General features: G+C 38.8%; 2 protein-coding genes across 3 annotated transcripts in view; one reads left to right on the forward strand and one right to left on the reverse strand.

The window, feature by feature from the left end:
• The window catches only part of LOC116870759, a 36,588-nt gene extending 19,075 nt beyond the window's left edge, over positions 1–17,513 (reverse strand). The window contains exons 1-4 of one of the 2 annotated variants that reach the window (XM_032862820.1): positions 17,227–17,513; positions 16,679–16,843; positions 16,447–16,593; positions 4,087–4,180 (exon numbers count right to left, since the gene is read on the reverse strand). In XM_032862820.1, coding sequence (XP_032718711.1) covers positions 4,087–4,180; positions 16,447–16,593; positions 16,679–16,843; positions 17,227–17,469 — 649 coding nt within the window. In that variant the 5' untranslated portion in view covers positions 17,470–17,513. Of the gene's footprint in view, positions 1–4,026; positions 4,181–12,449; positions 12,788–16,446; positions 16,594–16,678; positions 16,844–17,226 lie in introns of those variants that run through there. The other variant, XR_004383291.1, reaches the window with a different exon arrangement.
• A 4,400-nt stretch (positions 17,514–21,913) lies between these two features.
• NPY2R (neuropeptide Y receptor Y2) lies at positions 21,914–24,146 on the forward strand. The gene has a single exon (XM_032862839.1). The coding sequence runs from the start codon at positions 21,923–21,925 to the stop codon at positions 23,069–23,071; it is 1,149 nt and encodes a 382-aa protein (XP_032718730.1). The 5' UTR covers positions 21,914–21,922; the 3' UTR covers positions 23,072–24,146.
• The last annotated feature ends 1,722 nt before the right edge of the window (positions 24,147–25,868 follow it).

Genomic DNA, 25,868 nt, shown 5'->3' on the forward strand with positions numbered 1-25,868 from the left:
GCTCCCCACTGAGCAGGGAGCCCAATGCAGGGCTTGAACCCAGGACTCTGTGACCATGATCTGAGCCAAAGGCAGACACTTAACCGACCGAGCCACCCACGCACCTTATTAGCATATACCCTGAAGTAGCAATTGTTGAATATACATTAGGATCCTCTCCTGGAGGCTTAGAAATTGTGACCATGATCTGAGCCAAAGGCAGACACTTAACCGACTGAGCCACCCAGGCACCTTGATAGCATATATCCTGAAGTAGCAATTGTTGAATATATATTAGGATCCTCTCCTGGAGGCTTAGAAATTGTTTTGACTAAAGACAAAGATTCTAATCTGAGTTTATATCAACACTTTAAGCCTCAAAGTAAATCTCATAGCTAATGATGATAGTTAATTTATTGTCAAACCAACAATATCATAAGGGGAGACGATCAAATCTGCTACTATAATTTTTTATAAGAATTTCTTTGATGTTTCCCCTGAACCTGAAGACATGTGGTCAGCGAGATTGTTAAAACACCTATGGCTTCCAGTTCATCTTTTATCTCTGAAAAATATATATTAGTAACATTTTACCTGTACAAAATTATTCTTTAACAACTCTGTTCAGGGAAATCTTACAACTACTGTTGGAGCTAATTAAGAAACATGGGGCATAATCAAAAGACTAAATTATTTCTAGATCCTTTTTTAATAATGCAAATAAGTCTCATCTCCTGTTGTTTTCTTAAGTAATCAAGGGCATGAAACAGTCAATCTGGAGCACAAAATAAAATATTCCAGATTATCGGTTATCTGGGTGGATTGCATAGAAGGTAAAGCAAACAAATCATTTACTGTATCTTATTATGAGCAGACTAAGTACTCTAAGCAAAGTTATCCTACTGGAAAGAAAACCATGTTCTAGATGCATTCACGCAATGTCTGGGGATAAAAAAACTGTAAGCTCCTTAAAAAAATACCATCTGAACAAGCCCATCAGTCTGGGTGAACTTTGCCAAGAGTTTAACATAAATCTTTCGTATCTCAGGTAATATAAACCAAAGCACATAAATTTCATTTCTCTCAAACCTTCAGCTTGCTGTACAAAATCAAGTTTTGCCCTTCACCATGTTCTTTCATATTTTTCAGATAGTCTTGCACTTTATTTTAGGGCAAAACTTTTCCTTTGCAAACAAGAGAAAGCCTCATATTTCATACACTTCTGTTTCATATACATATATGCTCCTGCCATAGGTTCAAATCATCCGTAAAAACTATACCATTTAATCAAATTAGCTAACTTCTATTTAACTGGGAAATACATAATCTAGGATTGTTTATCACACACCGGTGATGGAGAAGACAAACAAAACTCACCCACCAGAGCCTCACACATCATTTGTATGTCTCTGAAAAGTGACAAAAATAACAGGCTATATTCATTAACAAGACCTGAAGGGTAGCCACTCTATAATATAGTAGACTAATGATAAAAGTGATGTATAATAAAAAGTACATTTCATGAGCCAGGTATGAGTGTTCTTTCTTACTTAAAAAGCTATCAAGGGGGGCCTGGGTGGCTCAGTGGGTTAAGCCTCTGTCTTCAGCTCAGGTCATGATCTCAGGGTCCTAGGATCGAGCCCTGCATTGGGCTCTCTGCTCGCCAGGGAGCTTGCTTCCCCCTCTCCCTCTGCCTGCCTCTCTGCCTACCTGTGATCTCTCTCTCTCTGTCAAATAAATAAATAAAATCTTAAAAAAAATAAAAAAAGCTATCCAGGGATCCAAAGATTATTTATTAACTAGGTTTAATATTAGTCCAAGGTTGTAAAGTTAACCAAGGATCTTGGATATTGTATTTTAAGCTGACACATTAGAAAACATGATTACTGCTGATACAAAACAATTTGTCAGCCCTGTGATCCAGTTTAGAGTAACACGATTTTACCTTACCCATAATTATAAATATTTTGTTAGTTGAGCACTAAAACAGTATAAGAAATCTAGGCAGTTTAGATAAGCTAGTATCAATTGGGATCAAAACAAACACAGATCTGATAATCACGTCAAGGAAAAGTCGTATAGAGGTGCTTTTAAATAAAATTTATTTAAGTAATCCAATATGTATCAGGATTTACTGTAATCACATGAACCTGGAGTCTTACATAAAAATATAACTTCACTCTCTCAGTGAAAAGGAAATTTTTTCTTAAAAGCTTAGCACATGGAAATATGAATTCCATGAATATGAGTTCACCTTCCTTATTTTGTACAAACACGGGGAAATATGAGATTTATATTAGTCTTATTAGCCTCTACAAACCAGTTACAACAAAGCTCCTTTAATCAGAGGAACTTCGAAATCTAATTAATTAGTACCTAATGGGAATAGGAAATATTTTACACTCATACAAAAGATAAAGGCTTTGCTTTATTACAGATATGTGGGCACACAGCTTGCAACCTCATTTTCATAAACTCAGCTAGGATAAAGTAAACACCGAAACACAAAAATTCACTATTCCAGACCTCAAAAAGATGGCTTCCACTCTAGTGGGCACAGAATGATTCCTTAATTGATTTGTGTACAGAAAAAGAGAAATGATCACAAAATAATAAGAAAGTGAATTCCCTGTCACTTATCATTGCAACAGAGAATAGATCCTTTACCATCTTTGGAGGGATCGTCAAATGGCCAGAACATAAAACCAGTTTTCTGGTCATTGTTGCCATTTTTTTTTTTTTTTTTTGAGGAAAAACTCTTGCTATGTACCAACTGGAACCAGAATCTAAAAAAGATACGAACCAGAAACAAACAAGAAATCATTATAAATAATAAAACCTAGTGAATCAGAGAGTCAGCAAAGGTAAAGTTTGATTGCAAGTTAAAATAATTTCAGAAGGAGAGAAGGGGAGGGAGGGAGAGAGAGTGAGAAACCTCTTGGTTGGTTAGTACAGAGTTATGACTCACACAGATATAAACAACACGTGTCAAATATTTTAGTATATGTGCTACTGAAGTGAGCACGTGTCAAATATTTTATTCAACTTATTAAAAGATGACAGAAACAGTGAGATGATAGGTGTGATTCAGAAAGCATTTGAGGATATAGTTATTTATATTCAACTTGATGAAGAAGTATTAACATAAGATTGTTAATTTAGTTATCAAAGTGCTTAATGTCCTACAACAAAATAAACTGTAAACTTCGGGTTATCTCTTATACCAGAAAATCATTTGCGACTCTATTGGTCAAAAATATATAAGTTAACGTGTAACCTCACTAAGTCTGGAAACTTTAATCAGTTGTAAGAGTGAGTTGAACAAAGAGCATTTTCTGAGATAATAAAATAAACCTTTAGAGGATCTGCTAAACAATGCTACTCCATATCTCTGAAAACACATGGTACTCACTTTTTTTTCTTTCTTTTTTTTTTGCCATATTTCACAGTTGTAAATACTTTTTCATAATATACCTTATATGCACATCAACTCTAACAGATCTAAAACTAACTCCATTGTCATTCTTTCAAAATGGGTTTCTTTTTTGACTTCTTATTTTTGCTAAAGCCATCATTATATACTCAATCACCAAGTTCAAGGCTTGATAATCAAGCTATCCCCTCCCTAACAACACCAATACCTCTATAATCACCTGCTCTTGTAGATATTTCTTTTCCAAAGTTTTTGAGATCTGTCCTTGAAGTTTCATCCTTCCCATTTTTTGTATGTATTCCCTAAAGTCTCTGGGTGAGTGTTTTCAAACCCAAATGACTATCAGAATCACATGGAGTGTGTCATAAGACAGACTCAAAGGTGTCCCCTAATTTTCCCTCAATCCTAGCATTCAAGCTTTTGTGTGGGCACCATGTGGATTATTTCTTACCAATAGAGGAAGGCACGGTGATGGGAAGTCTCCTTCAAGATTATGTTATATAAAACTGTAACTTCGTCTTGCTAGTAGACTCTCTCCCTTGCTGGCTTTGATGAAGTAAGCCTCCTTGTAGGGAGAGCCATATAAGAAGAGAAGGGGTGGGTCTTCCAGGCAACAGCTAGCAAGAAGCTAGGCTCTCAGTCCAACAACCCACAAGGAACCAAATCCCGCTCACAGCCATCCGAGCTTAGAAGCAGATCCTGCCCCAGGAGAGCCTCAGAGGAGGCCCTAGTCTTAGCCACCATCTTGATTGTAGCCTTGTGAGAGATCTGAAAGCAGAAAACCTGGTTAAAGTGCCTTACAGTTCCTGACCCACAGAAACTCTGAGATGTTTACTATTTTAGCTGAAAAGTTTGTGGTAATTTGTTATATAGCAATATGTAACTAATAAGGGGGCTTTTAAAAAATATAGAACATAGTCCTATGTGATTTTTTTAAGGTTGGGGTGGGAACAAGAGTATTTTGAAACTCTTCATGTAATGCTTTTATTACAATCTGTCTTGATTGTAAATCACTGCTCTAAGTTATACCCCACTCCCAAAAAATTCTCTCATCACTACCAGAATATTCTTAACCAAACTCAAAAAACAAAACAAAACTAAACACTCTTCCCACGCTTTAAACCCCTTGGTGACTATGGATTACCAATACAATAAAATGCAACTATCTAGAGTAGAGTACAACACCTTCAATTATCTGGCCATTATGTATCTCCCAGTATTATTTCCCAGTCGCTCTTGCAAAAAGCATCCTAAACCCTGCAGCTGGTTCTTCACATCAGATCCTTTCATATCTCAGTAGGCTTGCTACTGTTTCTGCTTAGAATTGCCACCCTCTATCCCAGCCTCCATCAGATAGTAAGCTATTCAGCTGCAGGATACAAATAAAACCATCTCTATGAATCACATATCTGTCATAGGACTTACCACCTTGTGATATAATTAACTTCAATAATTTGTCTCTTGGGCACCAGATTGTAGGCTTTTGCATGATTTAGGCCCAATCTCATTAATCTCTGTTTACAGCAGCATCGTGAAAGATTAGATAGCCATCATATGCACACAGTAAATTCATGCCACAAAGTTGTTGGTCAGTGAAGTACAAAATGAATAAAAAATCTGTGTTCAGTCCTAGTTGCTCATAAACTACCACACAACCCATGTTGCTGTTGCCCTTATCTTTAACATATGTCTTTTTCCTGTTAATTCAATTTTTTATAAATCAGATAATGTGGTTCACTTTCACTGATTCTGTAGCAAATATTTTGTTAAGCAAAGAATCCTTTTCAGAGCATAAAGTAATTACTATTTACTTTATACAAAAATTTCACAGGATATGTTTGAATTCAAATAAACATCTTGAAAATCCATATTTCAAGTCATAGAAAAAGCCATCTTTGTAGTGCTCCTAAGAGGGAAAGTACTAAATAGATTACAGATTCTAGTCCTTGCGGGTGGCTTAGATGCCCATTGTCAAAGTATGACACCCTTTGAGTGAAAGGGTCGAGAACATGGCTCTTCAGAGTTTTAAATTTTTAAGAAAAGCAACATGTTGATGACATATTTTGTAGTCATGAAGTAGATTAAATAAAGGAGAGAATACTCAAGAACAAACAGGCAACAGGTTCACTGCCACTTTCCTGTTATTTTTTGGCCTTACCTTGCCCCTGTTTCCAATTGGGGAGGAAGGGACAGATCAAGCTAAATCAAATGAGGATGCTTGTCCTATATTCTTGTTCCTTCCTTAGATGCTCTTTTGTGATTTTTAAATTAAATCCCTGCAACTTGTGCTACTGTACAAAAGAGTAAACAGTTTAGGAATTGAGAAAATGTACATAAACATTCCATGCACAGTTCACCCAGAAATTAATTTAAATAACCTAAATCAGGATTGCTAAATATCAATGACAATTTATCCAGAGTTTAACCTGAATATTCAGACTTTAAGATACAAGGTTCTCTCTACATCGATCAAATGAACAAGCAGCAGATGGCTTAATATCCAGGCCTCTTATCAAGGGGAAATGAAGCAAAGTGGTAATTTCTTTTCCATTTCAATTCTCTTGTTTGTACACAAAAAGCACTAAAAAGTTACTGTTGTTGGATTTTGTTTCCCTTGGGGTTTGAAGTTGGGAAGAGAGGTGTTCATCAGGTAGTGAAATCGTCACACAAAATGTAAAACCGAAAATATTATGTGTTGAAGAGAGACGCAGGGGGCTCACTGCTCTCTGACAGAGATATTAGACCTGCTAGGCTTGGTGCGGGACTATTTCCTATAGGAAGTAACTTCTCGTTAGTGACTTCTAACTCAAAAATTAATTAGGTGAAGAGATGTATCACCAAGAATTGATGTTGGATAATTTATACCTAAAAATCTCTATGGAAACAAGAGGTACTGTAACATTAAATCTGTGGGAGCAATGGGAAATGAATTACTCAGCAATTTCTGAAGAACAGAAAACGTTGGGATAATTCAGGTATTCTTTTTCACGCCCTCTGCCATTATCCCTTATTCATTTATTTGCTCCCTTATTTATTGGTGTATTAGCAGGACACCCCCCTAGATGAGCACTGGTCAAAACTAGATACACATTCACATGATCTGGGAAGCTTACTAATGTTGCAGATGCCAGCTCTCTCTCTCCTAAGAGTTTCCATGGCTTCGGACCTACAGGGGGTCTTGAAATCTTCATTACTATCAGGGACCTCAGGTGTCCTTGATACTGGGAAGCCTAACACCACGGTTTGATAAATGTAGCCCTACTTTATGGAACTGTATTCCTCATTCGTATTTTCTCTGCTACACTTATCTAGATATAATCTTAGTATTATACCTAGGATACAATATATAATCCACTCAACAGAAGGCAATATTTACATTTTCTGTATGCCTTCCCTGTGACAGGCAAACTTAATTAAGTAATTGGCATCTCCAAACAACACAATTTCTTTATCAGATTTGATGTGTTAGCCAAGAACAAGATGAATGAATCGGTCAAAACCTTTATTAGAGCTATTTTTTATACTGCCACAAAAGAGAAGAAAATTTTAAAATGCCAGAGGACAAAATGGCTAGAAGAGTATCACACTTTCTAATATTTGCTTTTACTTAATAGTACTGAGAGAATTACTCAGTGATGATAAGGAAAATATAGATTAAATGCCAGGAAATGGAATTTTCATTCAAGTGTGGTCTAGATGTTAAAGGATTAAATTGAACATCTCAGTAATTATTTTGAAGAGTCAACAAAATTCCTGAGCATATCACCCATGTGTGACAATGAGGTTTTCAGAGGGTTCGGAGGTTCAGCCCCTAAAATCCCCACGTAGAAACAGAACCAGAAGTACATCCCTTCTACATATTGGCTGGTGCCGATCATTCCACAGTTAGAACCCCTTTCTCTCAGGTTCACTTTTCTGGTAAGATTCCTCCCATGGCAGGCAACTCACATGAATTACCACGAAGGCTTTCCTGAGAAGAGGCTATGATGGAAAGAAAGAGAAGGGGAGAAAAAAAGAGAGAGAGAGAACATTCACATACTTTACCTTTTAAACTTTTAAGGGGTCATTCAAGGAGGAAAGGAAGATGGCGAAGAGAATGGACATACAGTAACATAACGATCTCAGACAGAAGTGGCGTCATCACGGACTCAAAGAATGAAACTGAGGGAGATTATAGACAGAATTCAGTGAAAGTAAATAGGAGTCTGAAAGAAAGGTGTCTATGTCCTTTGAACGTGTGATTTTACTTGTGTCTAGATTTGAATTTGGAATAGTAATTTGAATTAGGGAAGCGACAAAGGTAACCAAAAAACATACCAGTATGGGCATAGGGAAAGGCTGTAGGTGTTTCAAGGTGGGGAGACTCTGAGTTGAGAATGGGGAGGGTGTAGGACAGAATCACATGTGGGCACTCGAGTTCCTTCCAGTGCCACAGAATCAGACCCTCTCAATTGTGTCATGTGTGACTCTAACATGGACCCCAATTTGGAAGAGCTACCCTGGGCTGTAGGGTTTGAGGAACAAACTATGTGGCTAGAACAATAAATCTCCTATTCATTTTAAGAGATTTCATGAATATCTGAATAATGGATTCAGTACACTTTTATATGATATTTATTATTTTCTTTAGTCAAAATAAAAGGTGAACTTAAGAAAGCTTGAGAAGAAGGATGAAAGAACAAAATCACAGTTTGCATAGCATAAATATAGTTAGCATTGCAGTATATTTCCCTCCTGGTCATTTTTCAGAATCTTATTTAAAATTATGTGGTTATATTAAACATACAGTTTTTGCATTTAGAAATGAATATTCTATTGTTCTAACGTTTTCTGCATTATTCGATAGTTTTCCTAGTAATGATTTTAGTAGAGCTACAACTACTACAATAAAATAGAATATATACATATTTCTGATTTATGCTAGTAAGTGTCCCCTCTCTTCTTTCCTTTATGGGCCTATATGTCACTTCCCACCCTCCCTCCTACTTTCCTATCTAGGAGGAACTCAGTTGTCCATGCTAAGCTGGGACAAAGCAGAATAGTTCACAGAGTTCTGTAAAATACAGGCAGTGTATGCCTGCCTATGCACACGAGATTTCATTAAATCCTCTTTCTGTAACTATTTCTAATATAGGTTCCCCAGATATCTTTCACTGAAAAAATATCTTTCAAATCAAAAATTTCAATTCCAATTAAAAAGCTCACATGATTAACCCAATGAAACAAACTCTTCTTACATGAACAAAATGTGATTCCCAGTTAGATATGGCCCCAGGGCAGACATGTCATGATGACTTGGAGGCCAAATCATAGCCAAAAAACGCTGCCATTTATCAAGGAGTTGGGTACAAATAACTTTATAAGCACTTATGTCCTTAAAGTTTAATTGCCATTTGAAAAAAATGATTTCAACATAAATTAAAATAATGTAATGTGTTTTCATTCTTAAATAGAGGGCTGCTTACTAATGGGAGATATGTGTGTCTATGGGGCCCTGCACAACTCCGCATGTTTTGAAATCAATTTGGAAATGACTACTCTCATTTCCTTTACTCAGTGACTTTTCACACAGTGATTGTTTCTTATCTTGGCAACCACTAAAAACCCAGCTTCCCCAAAATATGAGGTCATTGAGAGGCTTGTAGTGTAACTTAATGTTGAAACTGTGAACTCAATTCCAGCGGTACTTTGTGCAGCATCTAATAGATACCAAGTATCTAATAGACGTTAAGTATGATTGTGATTTCTTCGAAATTTAAAATATCACACGAGCTCCCATGTGAATTTGTTGTGGCAGCCTGGGCTGCCTCAGTGTATGGTTTGGGAACAATCAGCTTAGGGGCATTTGAAAATGTTCATTTGTGTGTTTCAGAGTCTATACCTAAAGAAAACATCACATAGTATGAGCACGTGTCAATAACTCTTCAGAGAGGGCAAATCAAGCACCAAATTATCAAATGTTATGATTAATTTACTATAACAAAACTCATTTTTAAATCATATAATATTCCTTTAATATGAAGTAATATAAATGATTTTTTCAAAAGATTTTATTTATTTATTTGAGTGCAAGAGAGAAAGAGCATGAGCAGGGGAGGAGGGTAGAGGGAGAGGGAGAAGCAGACTCCCTGCTGGGCAGGGAGCCCGATGGGGGATTGGACTCCAGGACCCTGAGATCATGACTTGACCTGAGGTTGGATGCTTAACTGACTTTACCTTACTGAACCACTCAGGCATCCTTGTTTTATTTTTTTTTTTAATTTGTTTGTGTGTTTTGTTTTTAGTTGGGGAAAAGCGAAGTAATTTCATTGACACTCACTGTCAGATGCCTTTAGCAATTCCAATACATGCTTTTACCCACCCCTCATTTTTCTTAAAGAGTTTTCAAGATTAATCTAAAACTATTACTGTGCTGTTCAAAATACTTGAGGCCATTTAATTATGGTTCTATTTTGGGGGGCCTTAAGAAAACAGAATATGGATAATAAATTAAGAAAAAGCTAGGGAGAGACATCAGAAGTAATGAGATACAAAGAATATTTTGAAGATTTCCAAAACCAACCTGTGGAATTTTGAGAACTAAGACTGTGCTCTTATTCTAAAGTATTAAGAACATACTTCTTACTTTATAGTTGGAGAAACTGAGGCTCAGAAAGATCAAAAGACATTTCTAAATCACACAGCAAACAAACCAGATTCCGGGCAGTGCCCCAGATCCTGTGAGACCAACTTCTGGGCATTACTCAGCAAGAACACATGGATAGAGAAGATCTCTCCACTGTTCCTCCTGGGCTCTACTACTCAATGAAAGTTGTGTTGAGGATGGTGTACTTAAATATTGGAATTGGCTATCAGGCAATGTTATGCTGTCATCTTACCCGGGGTTTCTAAGAACCAGTTTAAGTACTATTCACTTTAAGTAAGTCATCATGGGAGAAACCTACCTAAAGTTGTTTATTTGCACCTATCACAATCACTGTATTCACCAAAGTGCAGATATTGGAAACACCCCTCCTATTTTCCTCATGTATTTTTGCCCCAGGGTCTCCATGGGCAGCGAAGATCTTAGATTTTGCGATTTCTGGCCCTGATAATTTTATAAATTGCAAGCCAAAGCAGAAAAATTCACTGTGGAATTTCTGAGGTTACTGTTCTTTTCCCAGAAGAGTCCCTCTTTAATGGATGTATTACACACACACACACACACACACACGCAGAGATACATCCAAAATACATATAAGGCAAAGGGATGACATTGCTCTCAGGCCACTATCAGTTCCTTTCCTCCCCGTGCTCACATGCCCTACTCCCCTGCAGAGGCAGAATAGATTCCCCTTCTCCCATTTTATAAGCTGAGCTGAGAGTCTTGCTTCACCCAAAGAATGTAGCTGAAGAAATGTTCTGGAACTTGGGAGATTTGATCATCAGAAGCCTTGCTATTTCTTCTTGGGTCTCTTAGAATACTCTCTTTTGAAAGTTCTCTCTAGGGGAAGCCAAAAGCCATGCAGTAAGTCTTACTGCTCTGAGTTTTCCGTGTGTGAAGATAGATAAATACGCATCCTCCAGCTACCACGGAGAAGCCAGCCCAGACCCACGCATGTGCGTGAAGCTACCATCCCAGAAGAGACTCACACAGCCCCACCCCTCCCGCTGAGGCCACACGGATCAGAGATGAAATCACCTAACTAAGCGGTGCACACATTTCTGACCCACCATGAGCAGCATGGAATGACTGTTTTATGCTACTCATTTTGGGGATGGTTTGTCAAGCAACAATTAAAAAAAAACAAAAAACAAAACAAAACAAAACAAAACAAACAAACAAACAAAAAAAAAAACCACCAGAGTGGGGATCGTACGCTTTTCTATGTCAGATGGGAGCACTGCCTTATGAGCCTAAGTATCAGCGGACTTGCCAGGCGATGGAAGCTTACTTAATTTGGTGTATCACTTACCATTGGTGAGAACCCAGTCTCTGTAAGTTTGAAGCAAGCTTAGAGAAAATTAAGTTTGGTTATTTTCCAGGAGAGATGCGGATGGTTTCTGTCTGGTGGAATATATAAGTTCATAATTTATGGCTTTTTTGCATATCAGGCTATCAACCAATGTTATATGTAAGGTCTCAGTTCAATGCAAGATTCTTTCTTATGTTGACTAGCTATAGGTATCTGCCTTTGGCATCTTACTATTGTGCTAGTGCCATTAGTACTCAATTAAATATTGGCTATGTACTCACTATATATTTTGTTTGTAAATGTTTTTGACTTTGAAAAATTTACTTTGACATATGTAGATGATGGTTCTTCCCCAGAGGATTCTACATTGTCTACTAGAGAATCTTAATCTGTTTGTGGTACTTCTTTACTTTGAAATTTATAAAACATTAATGGATTAGAGACAATCAGTGACAGGTCTGTGTGTAATTCATGGTTACATGGATATTGTCTGGCACAGCATGTGTAACAAATTAGACTCTCAATAAAGATTTGTTGGTAAGAGTTGTGAACAGTAAAATATTCATATGGATTTTACATAATTCTCTTTTATAACAAAGAACAGTGAGTCCTGAATTAAATCTTACTAGCATTATTTAATTAATGTCTTAAAAAATTTTACTTCAATAAGCCATTTCACCATCTCCAAATGATATGTAAAAATTATGTATAAATCCTTAACTTCTCATCTTTCGAGAAGTACCCATAGTAATTTCATGAGAGAGAGCTTTGATTTCGCTTGCATTTGTTTGAGAAAAATTAAAAATTAAATTTGCTTTGAGTATGATTCAAAAAATATATATCAAATTATGTCTCTATATGCTACAAGGATAAACACTTATTAAATAAAATTGAAATTTCTAAAAGGGTGCATGTTTCCTCTTTAGCCATGGGCCTTCTGTGCATGTTTCAGATAATCAAATGAAAATTTGCATTGATTAAATTCTGAATTCCACATAAAAATGTCCCTTCCTTTGTTCTATGTTAAAATTTGAACTGTGAATCATTTGCATTTCAATATCGTTTTAGATTTGGTTCCTTACCAGTCTCAATATCCATTTGGATAATCACTGAAAGAGAAAAATCTCAGCAAAATGTTGCATATAGTGCTTACAATCCTGCTTAATCACTTTGAATCTGCAATTAAAAATCCAAAACAAAAATAAAAACTCCAAATCCAGAGAGATCAAAATCACAGCAAATGATATTTATGCTCAATTTAGGATTTAGCATCTATTTCGCTTGGAATGACTAGCTGCTTTTCTTGAGTGAGACACCTGTCTTCACAACATACTGCTGCCTACAAAATTTTAAAGAAAATCTAGCCAATCAGCTTCATGAAATGGATTATTTGATGACCATTTTTTGGCCATTCACACATTTACTGGCCTGCTTGCTATAAATGAGCCAAGTTTGCAAGGATGTTGAAGGAAGCATTACTTTTTCATCTCAAATGTGATTAGACAGTCCAGTTTTTAAAAACTGAGTTGAGCTTAAATAAAGACTTGTTTAAAAAGTTAAAACACCTGTAGCTCCATTCATATAAACCGGTGTCTTTTTTCTGTGTCTACCTGATGCAAGTTCCACCATATCTGTTAGGATATTAACTTCCACTGTGCCTTTCCTGCCTGAAAGGAAAGGTAGACACATCCCATCAGAAATATATTTACAACCAACTGAGAATCAATATTATAACCAAATGACCATTAGGATATCTAGGTTCTATAATTTTTACTAAAGGGAGTACTATTGAAACTTTAACATGAATTCCTGTAAGTAGGACTTAATAAACCTAAGGACAAATAAATAACTGAATTTGTTGAACACTTAAATAAAGCAAGACAGAATCAGTTTCAAATATCCTAAACACTATAACTGTTAAGCTAATTTGATTATTAAAATTTCCTAACTAGGGACTTGCTATTAAGCTTCTTTTGTTTAGTCAGAGTTAAGTACATTATTTTATTAGCATCACTGAGCTTTTCTTACATTACTGGGGTTTAGAGAATTCTTTGTCTGGGCTTGCTGCTCTCTCTTTTGGTGCTGTGGAGCTTACTTCTTTCTCCTTCTGGAATCAGCTTCCACACTCCAGCTGCACTGCAATGTTTTGTTTTGACCAGGATTTAATTCAGTTTGGTATGACTTGAGAGTTATTTAATAGTCTTTCAGGAAGAGCAGGGGACGCCTTGGTGGCTCAGTTGGCTGAAGGTCTGACTCTTGGTTTCAGATCAGGTCATGATCTCAGGGTTGTTGGGCTGAGCCCCAAGTTGGGCTTGCTCTCCTCACTCAGCGGGGAGTCTGCTTGAGACTCTCTCTTCCCCTTCCTCTGAACCCCATCCTCCCCATCCCCGCTCTCTCACTCACTCTCTCTCTTTCCCTCAAATAAAAAAATAAAAATATTTTTAAATAAAAAGTCTTTCAGGAAAACTTGACATTAAGGTGAGAAAAAAAAAAAAAAAAAAAAGCTAGCTTTCTGGCAGGAATGACCACAGGAAGAATTTCCATTAGGAATCAAAACACACTTTTTGTTTTTGGTGCTTTTAAAAAAAAGTTTAAAATTCAGTTTCCTTTCACTAGCCTTATTTCAAGTGCCCAAAAGCCAAATGCCCAAAAGTAGCTAGGTGGTTATTTTATTGGACAATACAGATATAGAACATTACCATCATTACAGAAAGTTCTATTGGACAGCAATGTTTTATAGATCATGTGTATTTCTTTCTATGTTTTTTTCCCCCTGTTTTTGCTTTTTATAATGGTTGTAAGTTACTTTAAACAATAAAATTATTTACACCATGGGGTGGGGGAAGCTTCCTTGCTTTCAAAATAAATTTAGACTGAGGAAATCCATATCATGATGTACTTCATCTAAAAAAAAAAAGCATCATAAATATTCTTCTATACTAATGTTCTCTAACTTTGTCTTGTCTTACAAAGAGTTTGTCTGAAATTTCTTCATCATAACAACATAAAATACTGATCGTTCAGTTATTCGCCAAGTCCTTTACTTTGGAGTCTCACTGAAAATACCTATTCAACTCAAAGTGGAAAAAAAAGTTACTTATTTGGCAATTAATCTATGGTTGTATTACTTTTATATTTATGAGCACTGAGGAATGGTTTGTGGGGGAGGGGAAATGGTGAGCCATGTCTAATGTGCTTGAGGAGGTCCATCAAACATCACATACTCGTATCAGAGGCGGCCCTATTGGAGGCCCACAGACCAGACTGTGGGTTATCTACCCATCTCTATTTTGGCCTGCATAGATCTGACCCGCCTGGGGGCTTGACTTTTCAAGAATTAATTTCTTTCCTTGAAAATTTGGAAGATGTTTAAGAACATGAATTTTTGTTCTCTTAAAATGTCAGATCTGACAATACTGAATTTAAATTTTTACAAGGAAACTCAGTGGAATCAGCAGCCTCCTCCTTCAGAAAAGGCATGTACTTTTGTGCTTTCAACGGTATTATTAACACCCACCACTCCCCACTGTCTCCCACAGCTTAGCTGGTGTATGCATTTATGTCATTGGCCCTAGTCTGGTAGGCATCTGAGTTTGAGTCCTCATCCTATTTGAGGAACAGTCGACATCTATTCTTCTAAGCTGCGGAACTGCCTGAGGAACTAAATGATTTGACACCAGAGAAATCAGGCAGACCAATCCTGGCCTATCTCAATTTGGATTAATCTGCATTTCACCACTGCTTCCACAAACTTCTATCAGCATCTCAATAGGGTTTATTGGCATTCATCAGAGTGGTTCCTGTTCTCATAGCACAGAGCATATGCACATCAAAAGGTATCAGTTAGACCTTAATGCACAAAAATATCATGATTTAACTACCAAAACTACCCTTGATAATTTGACAAGCGATAAAGCAACTTTAACTTCAATAGATCAGTGTTTCATTCGGTTCTGTACTTTACTGGAAGAGAGGCAAAGAGATCATTTAATCTTCTTGGAGTTGCTGTGGAACTATGTGTTTCCTAAAACGTGCACATGTCTGTATGGGAATAATTATGATAAATATTTGTATAAGAGTCCTAGGCAGCTTTTGAAAGCCAATTGTAATGGAGGCAAAAATGTTCATAGAATCAATATCAGTCAAGTCAGTTGAGCCCTCCAAGGCAATTAATCTGATTGCTTGTCTGTTTTCTTATATGTTTTTGCTGTTGTTATTTCAAGCCATTCCTAGTCTTCCAAAATTTCAACTCCTTAGTACAGAGTTCACTCTTCACAGGGGCAAATATATTTAGGAAGTGCTGAATTTGTTGCATAAAACACATGTATGAGCAAGGAATATTTCCCCAAGGTAAGTATATCTACCGACATATTTTAAGTAGAACTATGTAGAACATCCTGGACATTTGCAGTTCTGTTTAGTTTTGTTTCTTGGTAATTGAAAAGCCCAAATGCCTTTCTTTTATACATAAATATGCTACTGTGGCATAATTCTACATTAACCGGATGATCAATTTCAGATTACACTGTGTGAAGATCCTTACATACGCAGTATTACTAGGATGTGGGCAAGCCCAGATAAGAATGAAAATCTAAAAATTTTCTCTAAAAATGAACAAGGGAAAGAAAGGTTGGTTGTAAATTTCTCTAAGGAATGGCTCTAAATAGAGCTTCCCGGGAGCAATCTCGAGGAAACAGACTCTGCAGCGTTGTGGACTGACGCCACCGTCCTGTTCTGCTCTGATGCGCTACCTCAGCTCACTGGGCTCAAGGCATTAGCTGAGGGCTTCTCCAAAAAAAGAATTCCAGAGGCTCGCACTCATAGTGGCACAAGTGGCTTTGGTCATGATCGAAGAGCGAAGGATCGGGAAATCAACTAACTGGAGAAAGAGACTGTGATTCGTTTGTCTCGCAGTGTGTTCTCTTCCTAGAGAGCTTTTGCCGGGAGCCAGAGCGCACAGCCCACAGACTGCCCGCGGGCTTTTGAATCTGAACTCGCAATACCTAACTTGTAAACTGTCAGCAGGCACCTGTGAAAGGAATTACCAACGGTGGGCAAAAGCATCTGAACTCGCTTTACCTCCTCGCTGGAGCGCAGCGACCGCCCGGTTAGAGCACCGGCGCCCTGCGCTCCAGCCCCGGGCGAGGGTACCCAGGGTTTGTCCTTGGCATAACTGTGCGGCGTTTTTCTACGGTTCTGCGCGGGTCCAGCTCCCCACCTCTGCTCCTGTGAGCAAATAAACAAACAGAAGAAACAACTCCTGGTCGAAGTTGTGGGATTTTCTCAGCCCTTCCAAGGTGAGAGCTTCTGCCTCGGCATCGGCCCCCTGCAAGCCCGAGGTCTCCTCCTGCTCGCTGCGCCAGGGACCGCACCACCCTCCTCCGAGGCTGGGTGGGCGCCCCACAGTCGCTTTCGCCTTCGACTTTTCCCTGGCCAGTTTGGTGAACCCCGACTCCAGGAGCTTCTCACCGCGAAACTGAGGAGCGGAGAGCAAAGGGAGGGGTTTGTGGAAGGGGAAGGAAATTGGGGTGGTGCACACGCTCAGAGTATCACACTTGGGGGTCACCTGGGAAGTGGGCTCAAAGTAGCAGTTTACCCGTGTTAGTGGGGTGGGGATCCGCGAGGGGGCGCCGCGCTGAGCAGGGTCCCGCCGCGCGGGCTTCCAAACCGGGAGGCAGAGGCGACACTGTAGACACTGTCCCCCTCCTTCGCCACGGAAACTTCCGTCCAGCCCTTGGTGCTGCGGAACTGTCGCCCCCCACCTTCTGCACCTGTTTCTCTTCCTTCCTGGGAAGAGTTGCCGCACCCTCCACCCCCGTGCCTCCGCCCCCCACCGGCCTGGCATCCTCACCCGCTCACCCAGCTGCTGTGCGCGGCGCAGTGCGGTGCCCGAGCGCGCCTGGCCGCAGAGGTCCGCGGCAGAGCCGAGCAGCGCCAGCTCCCGGCGGCTCGGGTGCTGGGCGGACGCCGCGCTGCCGCCTCTCTCCGCGTGGCTCCGCGGGGCGCTGACGGTCCTGCACCGTCGGAAAGGACGCAGCACAACTGGGCTTGCCCCTGGGGACCTTCTAGTGGCCTCTTCGGATCCCACGGCTGGTTAATCATCGCACGGACCGGCTGTGCACGTCTGGCTTCCACGTCTCAGCAGAAACGCCCGCGCTGGGGAAGTAAGTGTAAGTCCTAACTCTGATTCACATTCTGGGAAGGAGAATACCCACAAAAGAAGAGTTCTAGTCCTGTGAAGAAGGTATGGGAGAGATCCTCACTAGTGTGCGGAATTTCCCCCCGCCCCACTCTCCTTTAGCCTGAAGGTGGGGGTTGGGGTGGTACCATCACCATTTTCTACTTTAGCTAGAATTTTCCTTTTCTGCTGAAGGTTTTTACTCTTGCCTTGACCTACTTAGAGAGAGGTCATCATCTTTCCAGAGCAGCAAGTTGTTAAGGTTTCTGTTCCCCACCTCTTTTTAATCAAACACCTGTCTAAAGCTGAAGGTCATATTGGATTCGCTAAAGCTGTTCAAGAACAAGTACATTTATTTAAGCATTCACTGGTTTTGCACCAGAAGGGCTCACCCACTGGGTAGGAGCATATGGTGCACGAGGAGGAGGCAAAATTAAAAGCTTTAAGACATTTTGCAGTGGGGCACATCATTTAAATTCAGTGACATGAAATAGACAATGCTGTTGGCAAGCAAAGGCCAGAAGTTCAAACACAAAGAAAGTGATCCATTACCAGACCTTTAGGTGACTAGTTTCAACTTTCTGCTTATGAAGCAAACAATCATGTCTTGTATGTAGCATTCTTGGAGTCCACTCCCCTCTCTCTAGGACTAACAAGTATGGGCTGTAAGGCATAATTCCTGGGAACTTTTTGCCTGAGAAACACTCCTGGAAGGTTTTGTGATTGACAAGATATTAAGTTTTATTAAGCCACCTGTGGTAATAAGAGTACTGTTGCAAAAAGCCCCGCAAATTAAAAAAAAAAAAAAAGCCTTAATTCATTTTCCTATCCTACAAAGAAATATTTCTGCAACAGAAACTCTGAAGATTCAGTTATTCAAGAAAACGTTACCATTTACAGTTCTAAAATGATTTGACCCATGTGAATGCTTTCCATTGCCTTGTTTCAAATAAAGTGTTTTTTCCCTCATCGACTCATTTTTAATTGTTGTGCTTTTAAGTTTTGAATCAGTCAGCTCCCTCTATGGACTCCCTTTTCCTCTTCCACTTTTCTGGAAGCCCAACCCTAAAATAATACATTCTCAGGAGTGCTCTGACCTGGCTGAAAGCCAGCTGTGTGCTTTAAAACAGTGATTAGTGCCCATATGCAAATTGCCTGTAGATCAATAACCATTCCTGTAGAGAAGCTTTTAAGTAAAGGGGCTCTGAAATAAAGAAAATGGAACTGAAAAGAAAAACCAAAATAAGTTAATAAACTAATATTCTTCTCTCTCATGCTTACTTTCAATTTAGCTCATGGCAAACCTCAAACTCAGACCTCATGGAGTCTTGCTATTCCTATTAATGAGTTGTCAGGATTGACTAACTGTGCTCTGTAAAGTCTCCTTTAGGTTCAGGGAAGTGGTGCAGCCTACCAAATACACACTTCAAGATTTAGATAATGAGTTTCACTTTTTTCCCCCTAATTTCTAGAGAATGGAGGCAAATACAAAAGAAGGTCTAGGAACACATTATTTGAAATTTATGCAGACAGAACTAGAACATGTCAATGAAGCAAATATATGAGTATATAGAAATCTCTCTCTCTCTCTGCAAGTAAGACTCCGAAAGGGTGTGTGTGTGTGTGTGTGAGAGAGAGAGAGAGAGAGAGGCCCATGAGATAGGAAGTTTCCTTATGGTGTACACTGACTGGAATTTTTTAATGCTCTAATCAGAGACTGATTTAAGAGGAACCTTGGAACAAGTCTTGCAGAGGTGGTTACCTGAGTGAGAACCAGAAAATAAGCACAAGAATGTCATATCAGAGCAAAGGAATTCCGTATAAGCAATTATCTTAAGGAAAGGAAAAGAATTATTACTTTGAATTTTGTTGACTTCAAGTGTTTGGTAAAATTATGCTTTCCTTTACCTTCACGTTTGTTTTACCAAATTATTGAGTACCATCAATGTGTTAGGTAGTGTGCTAAGGATTAAACTATGGATGGAAAAGATCCAGTTTCTGTCCTGAAAGAGACTACGTGAGGAAATAATTGCATTGTGGCTTATGCTTCTTGCAGTATTAGAAGTGGACACAGATTTCTGGGGTAACTGAGAGGCTTCCCAGTTCAGAATGGAGAAAGCAGAGAGGCATGAGAAAAGCTGATGCATTGCTGGAATTGGAAATAGTTTAGTATGAGTAAAGCATAACATATGCATTTGATATGTCAGGAAGGATGAAGCCAGGAATTCATTCAAGAAAAGCGCTGAATGTCATCTAATGGAGTTGGGATTATCTTTTATAGGCCAGTGTTATCAATGTACACGTGCAGAACCATTAGTGGGAGAGCAAATTAATGACATCATATATGCATGGTAACAGCAGATCATGCAAAACAGAACCTGTTCGAGAATGTGAGGGAGGGGAAATTAAATGCAGATAATTGATTCCACAAGCGATAAGCCGAACAGAGGCTATTGACGCCACTCAAGGATTAGCAAGAGCAAAGAGTCATTACTATCCCCAGCCAGAGGGACACGGAGAGTAGGTGGTGTGACCAAAGCCCAGGGACCAGGGCCATCCACGGGAAATAGAATCACTATGGACTAATCCTGTGGGAACCAGAGGCACAGAGGGGCTACTGAAGCACTGCCCAGAGGAGAGAGGGACAGAGAAGAAGACAGGGGCTTCTCCCTTCTTCTGTCCTTTAAATATCTGCCAGTGCCTCCTGTGATCATACTCAGCCAGCATCCGAATGACTTGGGAGCCGGAAAATACAGTCTGCAAGAGTTAACCCTCCAGAGGAAGGGTAAGGAGTGGAGGCTGGGGGCCCACCCAGGCATTGTCTGTGGGCTGAATAAATATGACTCACCTGCCAAAGTAGGTAGATGTCATTATGATTAGTAAAAACCAAATTTATTTAAAAGAAGTTCTGAATTAATGGTGGCAGCCTTTTGTCATTATGACTACATTCAAAACTTACTATGATGTTGGGCTCTGGATGTTTTTACAAGCTTGAAAAGAGAATTTCACATTAGTAACCAATATGTTATATTGTTTTAAGCAATCTGGAGACATGGGGGAAATGATATGATCACATTTGAATTTCAGAACAACACTTTTCATGTCAGAGTAGGCTCTTTCTTGTCAAAGGTAAGAGCCTGAGAGTGGACATGCTGTCCTCTTGTCATTCCCCCAGCACAAATCCTGGTTCCTGACATAGGTTTTCAAATGCTAGCTGAATGCATGTTAGAGTAAGTGTAAGCATCACAAGGGTGGGTCCAGGCCTGGCATTTTGCAGATGCTCAATTATTATTGTTAAGAATGAATGAATGAATGAATGAAAGTAGGAGAAGAAGAAGTGAGATAAGTCAGAAGACTATTAGAATAACAGTGGTAAGAACCTGAGAAGTACAAAGTCAATGTGGTAGAAATGATGAGGAGTATTGAGAGAGGTATACCAGATCAGTCTGAGGGCTCTCTTATATGTGGTGGCTAAAGGAGTTGACAAAGCCTAGAACGGTTGCCTGCTTTTTAACTGTACCTGGTGTAATCCATGGGGATAGCATTGACTGAAGTAGGGCATGCAGAAGGAAAAGCTTTGGGTGGGGTGCAACTGGGGAAGAAAAGTGTGAAAACTTTGGTATTTAGAGATTAGAGAGAGATATATACTTAATTAAGATTTGGATAAATTTTCTCCATAGATCCTGGGTGGGATTCTGCTGTATGTCAGTAGGAAGTTGATTCCAAATCATCAAAAAATGCAACTATTAAAAAAAATGCAACTATTTTATACAGTCTACCTATTTTTAACACTAATCCAAACATGAGAAGAAATGGTTATGGAGTGGAATCTGCTCAGTTTATCTTAAATATGTTATACTCCCGAAGTCCAGGCACCCTGCAAAGTGTTTTAATATTCTTCTCTTTTCTGTGTAATTTGTTGCTATATTTATACATTTAAAGCAGTCAAGATATTGAAGGCCATTTTCCTTGTCAGAAATTTGATGAATTTGATGAATTTGTCAGAGTTATAAAATTAATTGGTAAAGTTTCTAACATTCATCCCACTTAAAATAGGTTGAATCCATTTGATAGCATTCGTGGTGAAATTCTGTCTATACTAGAGGTATTACATTTTACCACCGGTAATACATGTTTCAGGGACCTGGTTTAACACATCCGTATTTGTGAATAGACTTATTATTGGGCCTGCTTTCTTAAAATGGTATACTCTGTGAAATTTTAGGTATCAGGAGACAGGCATTTTGAGCCTCAGCAAAATGAAGCCAGTCCATTTATGATGTATATTTTCCTTGTTCCATATTTCTTCTACATCTTTTTTTTTTTTTTTTTTCTTTTTCTTTTTTTAGTTGTAGATTCTTTTTCTGGTAGCTGAAAATGGGCCCAGTAGGTGCGGAGGCTGATGAGAACCAGACAGTGGAAGAAATGAAAGTAGAGAAATATCATCCAAGGCAAACCACTCCCAGAGGTGAGCTGGCCCCTGACCCTGAGCCAGAGCTGATAGACAGCACCATGCTGATTGAGGTACGGATTATCCTCATATTAGCCTACTGCTCCATCATCTTGCTTGGGGTCATTGGAAACTCTCTGGTGATTCACGTGGTGATCAAATTCAAGAGCATGCGCACCGTAACCAACTTTTTCATTGCCAATCTGGCGGTGGCAGATCTTCTGGTAAACACCCTGTGCTTGCCATTCACTCTGACCTACACCTTAATGGGGGAGTGGAAAATGGGTCTCATCCTATGCCACCTGGTACCCTACGCCCAGGGCCTGGCGGTACAAGTGTCCACCATCACCTTGACAGTAATTGCCTTGGACCGACACCGTTGCATTGTGTACCACCTGGAGAGCAAGATCTCCAAGAGAATCAGCTTCCTGATTATCGGCCTGGCCTGGGGCATCAGCGCCCTGCTGGCCAGCCCCCTGGCCATCTTCCGCGAGTATTCATTGATTGAAATTATTCCCGACTTTGAGATCATGGTCTGTACAGAGAAGTGGCCTGGCGAGGAGAAGAACATCTATGGCACGGTCTACAGTCTTTCTTCCTTGTTAATCCTGTATCTTTTGCCTCTGGGCATCATCTCCTTCTCCTACACTCGTATCTGGAGTAAACTTAAGAACCACGTGAGCCCCGGAGCTGCCAATGATCACTACCACCAGCGAAGGCAGAAAACCACCAAGATGCTGGTGTGTGTGGTCGTGGTGTTTGCGGTCAGCTGGTTGCCTCTCCACGCGTTCCAGCTCGCTGTGGACATTGACAACCAAGTCCTCGACCTGAAGGAGTACAAGCTCATCTTCACTGTGTTCCATATCATTGCCATGTGCTCCACCTTTGCCAACCCCCTCCTCTATGGCTGGATGAACAGCAACTATAGAAAGGCTTTCCTCGCAGCCTTCCGCTGTGAGCAGAGGCTGGATGCCATCCACTCTGAGGTGTCCGTGACATGCAAGACTAAAAAGAATCTGGAAGTGAAAAAGAACATTGGCCCCCATGACTCTTTCACAGAGGCTACCAACGTTTAAGGAAGCTCTGATTTGAAAATCTGTAGATGAATTCTTCCCAGAGCTATAAATCTGGTTGAGGAGGGCTCTCGGGTGCATCCTGATTTCCCACTTTAAGGAAGAAAAGGAGAATCGGAATGGAAGCCTCTGCAGTGGAATTTGTGGAAATCTGGTTGGCAGCGCCTGGGTAAAGATACTCATATTCAAAGATACAAGACACGGTTTGCCTAAGTTGCTTGGATGGTGGGTCAAAGTCTGGGTAAAAGCAGAGACAAAGGCTTTTGACTGTTTCCCTGAATGAAGGAAACCTGAATGAGGTTGGGATTATTAGCATTGGGATTATTGGGATAATTAGCATTGCTAAAAATTTGTGGCTGAATAATTTGTCTTTCAAATCATATTAGGGTGTTGATGGGGTTGGGGGGTGATGCGCTGTTCACTGTCCCCTCATCTGATGGAAAGACCACCCAAGACCACTTTCCCTAGGTTGCCGCAGGTTCTTCTTTATTGTATTTTTTTAAAGAATTATTCTTCCTACGCACTAATCCTTCAGGGAGCATTGAACTACAGTTGTTCAACTATTTGAACGACTTCCAGGAAATAAGCTGAAATTTGCTATGTAATTAGTATTTGGGCCAGTGATAGGGAAAATCATTAACACTCAGTTAGCCTGTTGTTCTTAAAACCAAATGCACATTTAGTGAAAACTTTCTTCAACTAGGAAGGCAAGGATGAACTTCTCAGAATTATAGAAATGTAAACCGTCATTCAGCTTCTCATTTCAAGTTATGCTGCTTTATATAGATGCTATTTACATAACAGATAAGCATACAACACAAAACTTTTAATCACTTCTAATTGTTATATCTTTTTGAACATGTATTATTTCTATGTTGGAACTGAGTTTGTCTTCACTAAAAATTAATTCAGATTAGGAAATAATTTTAGTGGTGTTTTGCAACATTTTGTGGTTATTTGTAAATAGTTTTAGCACAGATACATAGCTCTAATGTGTTTACAGAACACTGCAGTGTTATTTTTTGAAATTCATCTTCCATGGACCCATTCAGAATTAATAAAACAATATAATTTCATCAAAATGGAACCACTTAGTAAGAAATATTAAAAGCATTGCAAAAGTACTATTTGGACCAATTTAAATAAAAATTATCTTCCTCTCAAGATACCTAGCTATGTATTTTGGATAATTTATGAATATATACATAATAAAATTTTACCTATAAATAATAGAGTGTAGATGTTAGAGTATATTTCACTGAATAATTTTGTGAACACAATTTTTATTTCAATAGCACCCGCCAAAGATGCTTAAAACACTAGTATGTTTATGAAAGCTCACTGAGCTGTTAAAATATTTGTACTTCTTTGGATGCTGTTAAAGAAATTTTATTGTAATCACATTTTGTCAGTATGACTGAATTTGTGAATAGATTTCTTAAATTTTAAAAAGCTTCAATATGAATATTATGTTTAGTTACACACATTAACTTTATAAACTGGAGAGTTTTATTTTATGGATATATTTAAAATTTATACCATGGCTCTTGTTGAATTATTTCCGATGAAGAATAAAGCTCCTGATGTGGACTTGACATGGACTTCAGTGGAATACTGAAAAGGATGAAAACAGTGAAAGACTAAGAAATAAACAAAAAATAATATGTATGTAATATATCATGCAATGGACAAATTGATTTTTCTGTTGGACTTGACCTAACTATCCAAGAAGAAGCTCTTTGTCCTGTAAACAGCAGTTTCTTTGCTTAGGATGTTAATAGATAATTGTGATTAAAAGGGTTTTCTTTTTCTCTTGGAGAATTCTTACCCTGTAGGAAATGTGTATGTTACTGTATCACAGTTGTAGTAGTATATTATTAGAATCCAATTAATGATCCAATTAACATATGTGATCTAATTAGTTCTGTTAACTCATTAACAAAATAACCTTTTATGTAGTGATTTTATCTGTTCAAATAAAAAAAAATGTGGGAAATTATAGAAAAATTGTGATATTTTATCTCAGATTTTTTGTCCAAGATGAAATAGTAAGGTTTAACATAATAAAAAAAAAAGTAATAATGATGATGACTCCTAGACAGTTTAGCTCTCTTTCCTTTCTGTACATGAATGTGAGTCAATGTACTCACTCCTGTGGCTGCAACTATGATCCGTATTTTGACAGTGTTTGAATCTTTAAGACCAGAACTTTTTTCTAAACTTCAAACCTATTTCCATCAGCTGACCTGACATGTCTGCATGGTCAGCAGATTAAATCCAACATGTCTAAAACAGAACCTGCCATTTTGATCCACACCCTGCTTCACCTCTACTTTGTTTTCCTGTATTTCTTTTCTAATCATGATGCTTCTATTCATCTAGTTCCCTAAAGCCTTACACTTTGGAGTCACCCTTCATTCTTGTGTCTCTTTATCACCACGTCCAATTCCCACATTTTGTTCCCATTCCTGGATGTTGCTTGAATCAGTTCATTTTTCTTCCTCTTTATGCTCCCCACCATGGTTCAGGCTGTGATTATCTCCCCAGACCGGTACTCTCTCATCTGGTTTAATGTTGCAGCTTCCTGACTTGTCTCTCTACATCCAGTCATCTTCCTATCCAATTCACCTTTTACCCACTTGCCAGTGATTTTTCAAAAACTAAAATTTTATCAAATCACTCTTCTGATGAAAACTCTTCAATGTCTCCTCATCATTCTTATGGTAAAGTCAAAACCTTTCTGTGATTTGGAAGACTCTTTAGTACCTGACTCTACTTATATGTTCTATCCCTTGCAAAT

This window comes from Lontra canadensis, unplaced genomic scaffold, assembly GCF_010015895.1.
Source record: "Lontra canadensis isolate GAN:19392208 unplaced genomic scaffold, GSC_riverotter_1.0 scaffold1, whole genome shotgun sequence".
Taxonomy (NCBI): Eukaryota; Metazoa; Chordata; class Mammalia; order Carnivora; family Mustelidae; genus Lontra; species Lontra canadensis.